The 10,461-nt window shown below is 36.8% G+C and overlaps 1 protein-coding gene across 1 annotated transcript in view; it reads left to right on the plus strand.

The window, feature by feature from the left end:
- Positions 1 to 2,702: 2,702 nt before the first annotated feature.
- Positions 2,703 to 10,461, plus strand: part of LOC108375537 (furin-like protease 2) — a gene marked incomplete at its 5' end in the record, with an annotated part of 14,879 nt that continues 7,120 nt past the window's right edge. Inside the window, 2 exons of the mRNA XM_017631679.1 lie at positions 2,703 to 2,977; positions 8,775 to 9,051. Coding sequence (XP_017487168.1) covers positions 2,703 to 2,977; positions 8,775 to 9,051 — 552 coding nt within the window. The remainder of the gene's footprint in view (positions 2,978 to 8,774; positions 9,052 to 10,461) is intronic.

Here is a 10,461-nt window from a genome sequence, read left to right on the forward strand (position 1 = left end):
TTTAAAAAAAAAGGTATCAAGCTCTTAAAAAATCACCCGTTATAATAAATTTTGTAATCCCGGCGAATAACCGCAACTTTTTTTGGTGATGCAGTCTAATGGTAATACCTACATACATATTTATGTATGTTCGTATATGTGTAAATATGTATACAAAAATCAAATATTTATATACCATCCCAGAAGCTATTTTGTCAAGGCTTTTCCTACATAACGAACTACACACAGAGCGCTTCCAGTATTACTTCTCGAGAAGTGAGAAGGCAACGAGCTAAGTAAATAAAGTGGCATAAGCCACCTATGTTTTAAAATAATGATTGTAACAAATCTAATTCGAATAGATATTTGAAAACACATTTACGTGTGTGCTACTAATTGTCAGCTTTCAGGTGTGCCCGGGCCTGAAGCCCGTTAGACCATTTTTCTTTTTGGTTTTTCTTAATTACGCAAAAGCATCAGTGATGTCCAGAGGAAAATCGTATTCGAATGAAAAAGTAACGCATAAAAAATAATTCCTTCTATAAACTGTTCTTCGGAAACCGGAAACGCAATGCCTTGAAATTGTTCCCGTTTCATATAAAAAATAAATAGTTAAGGAAATCTACATGCTAGAGAAGAACTTCCGTAATAGCTTTTTAATCCTTATTTTTTCTACTGGGATGTGAATTTTAAATCTACTACGTAGCAATAAGTATGTGTGCACAAACACATCTAGTTTTATAACAATTTCGTTCGACAGAGACATACAGCTACTGCTGGTGCTGTGGACAGTGTTGCAACTTGAAGTGCGTTTTTCTTAAAAAGCTACCAAAGCGGCTATCAACATACCAAATAGTTTAAGGCATTATAATTTAAAAATTATACCTTAGGCAGCTCAACAAGGGGCGCAATCATGTTAGCACTTAACAGATTTCCCTTTATAGGTAACTGTAGGTAAACATATGATAAAGCAAATCAAAATGGATGTCCGCAGGCATCAGATGCTGCTCATATAATGTGTCGATAAATTATGATGTCAAAACCACAATTTTGAAAAAAACAGAGCTGCTCATTAGGACACCGAGTGTTGGTGCTTTCTGGGCTACAGAAGCTCCTTTGACCAAACGCGGACGACTAGCGGCCAGACCGAGTTTGCAATGTTGCATGTCAGAGTTTTCGCGCAGCGCTCACTGAGGCGAATAAAAGCCCAGCAGCAGCCTACATCTTGTCTGTTAGGGAAATTTTCTGACACAATCCTGCTCTACCAACTTCGAGCCTGTCGTGAATGTATTTGCTGAACTGCTCTCGCCATTCAAACTTTTAGAGGGTTGTGTGGAGGGAAGAATCAACTATGGGCCAGCTGCATTGCACAAAGATTCGTTTCTTTAGTTATGAAGTTAATATTTCCAAAGATTTCCAAGTCAAGACACTTCAGGTTGAAGGATAAACCAGTGCTTCTTAGCCTGCGTGAAGTCTACCCCCAATGTCTACAGATATGATGCTAAGACTAACGTTAAAGGTTTGTGCAGGAGTGATCCGGATATTTATAGTAATCCCGAAAAGGGCGAAATAATATTTGTTCTCGACTCCGAGCTTAGTCAGGGCTTTTACTATCGCCACGAGTAGCAAGCCTCGGGATGGCGAGAAATCCTTGTCCTTCAAAATATTTCTTTAAAAGCTTAGTAATTATGTTCAAGGCACACTACATTGATCTTCACTTTAACGCTTTGCTCATAGTCCTACAAGTGATCTGGTTATATCACAGTGCGTAGATGGGAGTCAGCCAGCGACTTCACACCTCCAAGGTTATTATGCAGGTGTTATGCTCCTTGAAAGCCTTAAAGAGTTAACTGCCCAAAGTTTGACCTTACATTCGTCAATTTTTTTTCCAAAAATTCAAACCACTGTAAGAGCGTTTTAGTTAAACAATTTGAATGAATACAAAGTCCTTCTCTTAATGAGTAAAATAAATCAAACGTTACTCGTACATTTTATATTTCTAATCAGGAAATATGTATGTACATAAATAGTAATTTTAGTCTACCAACCTACCCAAAATAAATTATCCTACTGACTCTGCTGGGCAAACCGTAACAACGGCAACACTGGAAGTACTATATTTTAAATAGGAAATATATACACCTTTACATACTTTTGCGCGCCTTTTCTCATTTTAACATCTCGAAAAATTGTTGCTTTGTGTAAAAGTTTATAATATGCAAAAATATTAAATTTCACACTTCGGCAGATGATGATGCAATGCCCAACCCGCTCGATGCGGATGGAAAAATGAAATGTTTTTTGTTTGTTGGAATAACTTTTTAGTTTAACACTCCTCTTTTCAGTGAATATTATTTTCCACAGAAACTATTAAATTTTTCATGCACCGGTTTTTCACACACACCAAGAAATACATATGTAAATTTTACATTTATATTGTGGGTATTTCCTTGGCGATTCCAATGTGAGGTAAAAACAAGCAAGCCGAAGCCGATCAATCCCACAATTTACATGTGTATGCTGGTGCTTATGTATGCATGCAAACACTGATACAAAAAATGCAGTATCTTCTTGATCAAATGCGTTTGTATGTAGTATTTTTAAACTTTTTTCTTAGTAAAATATGTACGTACTTATATATGTATGTAAGAACAATTTCCTTTTGATATTCAGTTTCTTACCTTTACCCATATTTATTTGCTATTTTCTCTGATCTCTTACAGTTGCGCCTCTTGCCATTCATCTTGTGACACTTGCAATGGTTCCGCCGAATCGCAATGCATCACTTGCCGTTCTGGGCGCTTTGCTTTCGATGGCAAATGCTTAAACAATTGCCCGGACGGTTACTATGCGGACAAGAAGCGCCAGGAATGTGTTGCTTGCCCCACTGGTTGTGCAACATGTAGCAGCAATGGCTTTTGCCTCACATGCCATGAAAATTGGACACGCAACAAGAAAGGCAAATGTATTATATCTGGCAGTGAAAATTGTGATGAATGTAAGTACTTATGAAATGGTCGAAGAATTAAAGAAATCTGTACATATGCATACATACATATGTACATATGTACTTGGACATATATATGGGTCATTCCATACAATATTTATACCTCAATATTTTTTTTTTGTGGTGAAACATACTTTTTTACATTCTTTATCGAAAAAAAGAAGAGACCTATTTTTTCATTTCGTCATTGTATCCGAAAATCTCGAAAAAAAATTCCCGAAATTTTGAACTCACGAGAAGTATCTTTTTTTAGTTGTTTGCAGTTAATAAACTATTTGTCGGAGAAAATCAGTTATGGTATCAAAATGTGCGTAGTTACCTCGGCTTTCCATGGGATTGTGAGATAGATTAAAAAAAAAAATGCATTAAAAAATCGCATTTGAATTGGATTAATTTAATTTTTTTATTAATTAATTTAATTAAGATTTAATTTGATAAAACATACAACTAAAAAATAGCTTTCAAGATCTTGTCTACAATTGCATAATAAGATGCGATGTTGCCAGAAGTAAGGTCCTTACACAACCAAGCCCAAAATCAGCTGTCCAAAAGCCAAAGAGCGGGTAGCCATTTAGAGTTTTACGAGTTAATTTATACTGCAACATGAAAAAAATATTAAAAATTTAAGCGCATCTCTGAGCCGCACTTTACTATCCCCCCTTAAAATATGTTTGAGCAACGAATGCCTGTATTACGGGGGAAAAAATCACAATCTCCCGACGCCATTAATAACTTGGCAAGTGAGAAAAATGTGTGGCATGTAGCGAATGTGGCACCACACAACACAGGCGGGCGGGCATTCGAAACAAAAAGAAAGGAGTATAGCGTGAAAAAAACAACTCGGGCGAAACAACAACTTTGATATAAAATGCAACAGCGACAACAACAAACGCACACCCTTCGCCACATCGGCAAGGCAAACAAGTCAATTTGTGCGATGTTGCGTATACGCCATGCACCAACGTATCATCAGCCAAGTGCTGGCTGTGAATGAATGCATGTTGCATGAGATTTCGTTGCATCCTTGCATGACGCGTGTAACTGTTGATGACAACATTTCTGATGAGTTTTTCAGAGGGCGTTGGGGGCCGACCGACCGGTTAAGGAAGATAGAAAAGGCCAAGTGTGACAAAGAATATGCCTACGCGGCGGGGAATGGGTAAGCGGGTGCGTGCATAAAGTGTAAAATTGTATTTTGTACGGTCTATAAGATTGACTAAGAAAATTTTTAAAGTCAACTTTAAAGTAGAAAATATTAGCATACTCGCTTTGTGCTAAAAGCAAAACCAAGGTAATGAAAGAATTAATCAAACCCAATTGGCTACTTGCTGCAGCAACCATGGCTTGCTGGTTGAAATGAATTCGCACGCATTGCAATTCGACTGCTACGAAATGTGCATCCGCTTGCCTTTCGGCCTGATTGCGGGTGTTGAACGCATGGCGTTGCACCTTTCAACAGTGCTTCGCCCGCCAACATAATGCAGTGACAGTTCCATTTGCATGCCAAACGAACAAATAAGCGAAGTGGAGGCAGACGGTCAGGCAGCAGGCCAGCCAGCCAGTTTAGCAGCTGATAAATAGGTTGAAAAGCACAGCGCGTACGAAACTGAGTGGGCTTTGGAGACCTTTTTCTACCCTTTGTCTTCCATTTGAGCAGTAGTCGAGCTGGGCTGGACATTTTAATGACCAGCATAGCGACATAAAGCAAAGTAAAAAGGTAATTTTCCAGCCATTTGGCAAGCTGATTGTGATGTTTTCGTATTCGCAACACGTTGTGTGGCATAGTCGCCATCACCTCAACTTAATGACACATGGCAGGTGGACGGGCAGAAAAACATCAAACAACTGGCAACAGACGGCAAAGAGTTGACAAAGGCAGCAAGGCTAAGTTGACTGATCACAGCAAGTAGCCGGTCGTGGAGCTGGTGGAAATGCAGGCTTTCGGTATTGTGCCAAGGGGATCGAGTTTTTCAAATTACTATATACGTGAGCTGGCCAAAGCAACCTGCACAAAGCACACCCTGTAAATATCGGCTCGAAGCAAAAATTTACTTAGGCTTTAAATTTTTATTTGCATTAGTCGTAGAAAATCAGATCAGATCGTTTCGAAATTTCCCTGTAATTTCCACGCTCTAGAACAGACTTCTTCACAAATTTCTCGCCCTAAGGCGGATTTCCAATACTATGTTAATTTTTGTTTTGATTATTTATAAACGTGATGTCTCGAGAAATATTAAGCGGATTTTTTAACTTCCTTCTAAAAACGTCCAATCAATATAATATACCACCCGCCCTCCTTATCCATGCGTATGTTTATTCCTGGTTGCCATTAAATTGCCTTGTTAACATAAAAAAAAATTCAGCCAACTGCCATTTACTCTACAACGATTTGCATCTGCGGCCATCATCTTTGCACTGCATACAAAGCGAAATTAAAAACACGTTAAATTTGAGAATAGTCCTGTGATTTAAATGAGTTACATTACTACATACATACACACACATATGTACCTCCTTATACAAACGAGGCGTATGACCACCGAACCACGAGGCGTGGGAGGACAGCCGCTCCAATAGCCATAAGATAGCCATGTCATTCCAAGTCCGGCTGGCTGCTGAGCCAATTCGCCGCAATGCCATCCAACTCGATTCATTTGGCTTCGGTTACGCCGCCTTTATGATTGCCATAAAATTGCGTGAAACAGCAAACAAGCAAGCGAGCCCATAAACAACAATGAGTAGACTTTAGGCATACGAGTACAGTCGGCTCCTTGCCTGTATATTTTCGTTTGCATGTGCTGTTTTTGCTGTGCTGCCAATTCATTTCATTCGTCAAATTACACTTTCCATTCTCATTTGCAATTTCACTTGGCAATTTCATTTGCATTATCAGTTTCATAGTGCATTTTTTTTGTTGGTTTCTTTTTTTGTTGAATTTTACGTTTCTGATTTAACAGAGATCTACTGATGTGGGTGTATGTGTGTTCGTATGTGTTTTGTTATGTAACCTACTACATCTCACCTCGGCGTTTTCTTTCCGCCATTTCATCTCACTTTACTTTCCGTAATTGCAATTTCATCTCATTTGTTGGTAGCATTACATGCATTCGGCAAAGTACTGGAAGACAGGTACCGTTGCTATGAAGGGTTATGCATATATGTATATTAATTACATCTTGTGACGAAGTAATTGCTGTCCTCCCATATTTAAATACAAATGAAAACAAGTCAATTAATGAAGACTGTTACGCAACATTTAATGTTAAATAAATACCATCATATATTACACTTGTATATGTGCATGTATTTACATATTTCCATTTGACTCAGGCAGAAAAATTATGAAAATGCCCAATTATTAGCAGTCTAAGAATATACAATATATTGCACAAAATGAATCACTTATTTATAAGTTAAACAAGATCGCCGACATAAGTAGTAATTTATTTCAATAAATCTCAGCATACTTAAATTATGCCAAAAACAGGAGATTTGAAATTTGTTTAACCATCTTCAAAATATTTTCAAACTAAAACTTAAACCTCTCTTGTGATAATTTTTAAAGTAACTTATATCTTGAATTCGATTTGAGATTTAAAAGAGCTGACAATCTCCTAACATGAAGTTTAGAAATGTAGCCTAGTAATTCATTGATGTTATTGCATAGTTTGAATTTAACAGTTGGCACCTCTTTTGTCTGACACTCATATTGTGATACATACTAGGGATGTTGCGGATGTGGAATTTTAGACATCCGCGGATGCGAATGCGGATGCGGATATTTAAAAACTAACATCCAAGTATTTTTTAGAAATAATTTAGGTTATTTATGTAGGTAAATAAAAACTGGAAAAGTTAGTAATTTTTAATAATGTTGTTTTTACTTAGTACTTGAATTTAAAAATTGAAGCCTTGATAAAGAGTAATTTTGCTGCCTTTTCGGGTTACAGCGTGTTTTTTAAAGGGTCGTAAATCAAGCCTGCGCCACTAAGTAGCTACTCGCTCGAGGCGACAACCTTGAAAAACTTTAAACTTGACAAAATTGTAAATTCTTTTCAATTGACGCTGCACCAGTTGAGAGGACTTTCAGTTATATTCTTTTTTGGTTGTTTCAGAATTTGGAGAACCTGTTACGTCATCAGTGCTTTGGATTTTAGTTTCCGTAATTCATTTTTAATCCTTTCTTCTTTGACTGGTTTGAAATATGTGTACTTATAGCGACGTTCCAAATAGGTGGATATGGCAAATAAATTGTTATTTTCTTTCGAAGAAAATTCTGTTTTGAAAGTCATAGCTGTCAGCCGAATTAGTTTAAAATCTTATTAGTTTGTTAAAAAGACACCCGGTAATTTAAATTATTGGAATCACGGACGATGAAGGTCTCACATCTAGTTCTCGGGTGACTTCTTAAAAAGGTTCACCTGTAATGACTTGTTTGTAATTAGTTTTTTTTTTTATTAGCTGAGCTCGACTTTTCCTAGTTGCAGGCAGTCACAATTGAAATGAACGCAAATTTTCAACATATCGTTAATATAGTATGGAAAGGGCGTAATTCACATTTTCGCTGAAATGCAAAAAAAGCCACAACTAACTAAATTTTTTTATTGCATAAAACGATGTGGGGACTTTGATTCAATGAAATGCATCATAATCAATCAAAAAGTGAATTTTGGATGTTTAGTTAGTTACGGCTTTTTGTATTTCAGCGACGATGTGAGATACGACCTTTCCGTACTATTTAATACTATATATTGGGTACCAAGTTCCACTCCTCAATAGATATTAAATTCGCCTTGAATTAATTCTTATTTGTTTTGTGAACTTGGCTGTCAACTTATTCACATATTATTTTATCTAAATTTCGATGCGTGCTAATTTTGACAACTATTACAAAATTAAATAAATGTTGTTGTTTTCGAGCTGAAATCATATTAAGTTTTATGAAAAAAAAAATAATTACACTTATCTTGTAAAAGTACGTAAACAATTTCCACTGGAAACCTATTGAAGGATCTTACTCTTTGACTTTAAATTACGAAAGAACGGGGACGTAGCATCTCCACAGGCAAAAAATGTTGGCTACAATTTGTCATTTTGTTTGCCAGATATCCGTTTCATCAGTGCACTTGCACGATATTCGCATTCGCAAAAGATCCGCATTGATTATTACGAATGCGAATGTTAAAATTAATGCGGAAGCTCCGCGGTCGCGAATGCGAATGCGAATGCGAATATTCGCAACAACCCTGGTTCATACCATGTGCATACACTCAAGAAGCACTTGTTTCATTTCATTTCATTCCATTTTCATCTCAATCCCCAACCATTTCCGTTGCATTTGCCAATTTGCTTCCAACCAAACCAACCGCCGCTAAAGAAGTTTTACTTAAAAAAAAAATGGAGGGCTCCGGAACTATACGGGACCTATTTTCATGTTGTACTCAAGTTGAGTAACTCAACCATACCTATAACCTACACCAGGTTTTGTTTCGGGTGTATTTCACCACTTTTTTTTTGTGGCCCCGAGATTCGGGGATGGTAAAAATGAGATCCCGAAAATCCCGCGATCGTAAAAATCGATAAAATTAACATACCTGATAAGTACATACATATGTATGAATATCAAAATGAAATATTTGATATTATCCAAAAGAATTTTTATCCATGTTTGTGCTACTTAAGTATATTAATAAATATTAGTGCATATATCAACGAAAACTTACTAACATTGTCACAGTAATTCAATGCTAACTTGTTCTCTGTTCTCTTCTTCTTTCCTCTCTCACAGCTGAATACTATGACAACAATCACTGTCACGCCTGCCATTCCACGTGCGAAACCTGTGATGGACCCACCGAATCGCATTGCCTCTCGTGCCCTCAAAGTCTACTCCTACAATCGCAACGCTGTGTGAGCAGCTGTGATGATGGGTTCTACATGGAGGCGGGTATTTGTGCCAAATGTCTTCACACCTGCACACAATGCGTGTCACGAATGAACTGCACTGCCTGCGCCAAAGGATTGCAGCTGCAAAGTGGCGAATGTCGCACAACTTGCGCTGATGGGTAATTACTGGGAGGAGTTGTTGTCGCTCATTTAAGAGTGCCTAGCATTACATACTTTCGTGGGGGAAGAAATGGTGGGAAGTATGATGAGAAGCGGAAAGTAGTTACAAAGGGCGCTAGCAATTATAAAATGAGCTTGAGTACATAGTATGTATACATACATAAATATATAAATACATTCATAGCATTTGATATTTAAAAAGTTTGAATGTGTGTTCAGGTTACTCCCCCCGCTAGCTGTTTCTGATACTCTCTGATTTTAAAAATGGTTAAAGTACAAAATAATAAGAGTGACGATCTTACAATAATTTGCATAGATACCCTTAAACAGACAAAGTTCTCACCGATCCAAAAGTAAAAATAAACCAAGACCCAAGACCAATATTACTCGTTCCTACGGTGCATGTAGGAAAATATATATTAGTTTGTATTTCTGATATAACGGACTATTGTTTCCAAGGATGTCAGTAGTTGGACTACGAGAAAGGACACAAGGGTTAAATCAGTTTAAGCACTCAAATCTTAAACGTCTCTTTATTTCGGCTGTATTTCATGTTTTTGTTTTTTATATGATGAGCCTTTACTACTTCCGATAACAATTTTTACACTTCTTTTAATTTTATGCGCCAAAGTTCAACCATAAAGACCACCATTCAGGAATACCTCAAATTTATGATTTTCTGCAGTTAAAAGTGCGCTGGTAAATGCTTTAGAAGTTGTGTAACGACAACTTCGTTCAAAATTCAAGGAAGCTGCACCTACAGCCAGTTTCACCAAAGCAATTTAAGTGAGAATTCTTTTTATATTTGAGTTTATTGTGAAAATGTACAGAAACAAAATCAGGGTGTGTTTGAGCTACGTAATAATTATCGCAATACTGCAGCCTTGTTGCTTTCTTCATGCTCTGTTACTAATGTTTAACTGGAAATCTATTGGAATGCTGCGGAAATTGCGCAGTAGAAACTTTGATATTGTATTTTATTTTCTAGTGATGAACAACGGATTGTCAAACTTTCGCTACTCGATCACGATGCTCTTTCAGAAAAAGTAGCGCTGCCTCATTTATTGAAGTAGTAAAACAGGCAGTTACTCGAAATGAAAGTTTATCGATACCTTACACGGAGAGAATTTTTTTCTTAAACCAAAGCAGTAAAAAGAAAATCGATGCTTGTTTTTGAACTTAGAAAACATATTCTTATTATTAAGAAAATCTAAGAAACTATAATTTGAAAATAAACAAAAATATATTTTTTGATACAGTAAATTAAGAAATTGTAATTCATCCTCCGTGAAAGCAATAAGTGCATTAGACTGGGTCGGTCCCCATACAAAAAAAAAAAGTTGCTAATGTCCGCCCCTAAATTTAAAGATTATGTTGAGAGGGTTCTGGAAAAATTTTTTTTTTTTTTT

The sequence above is a fragment of the Rhagoletis zephyria genome, unplaced genomic scaffold (assembly GCF_001687245.7).
Source record: "Rhagoletis zephyria isolate East Lansing unplaced genomic scaffold, Rhagoletis_zephyria_1.1 Rzeph_scaffold_09079, whole genome shotgun sequence".
Classification (NCBI taxonomy): Eukaryota; Metazoa; Arthropoda; class Insecta; order Diptera; family Tephritidae; genus Rhagoletis; species Rhagoletis zephyria.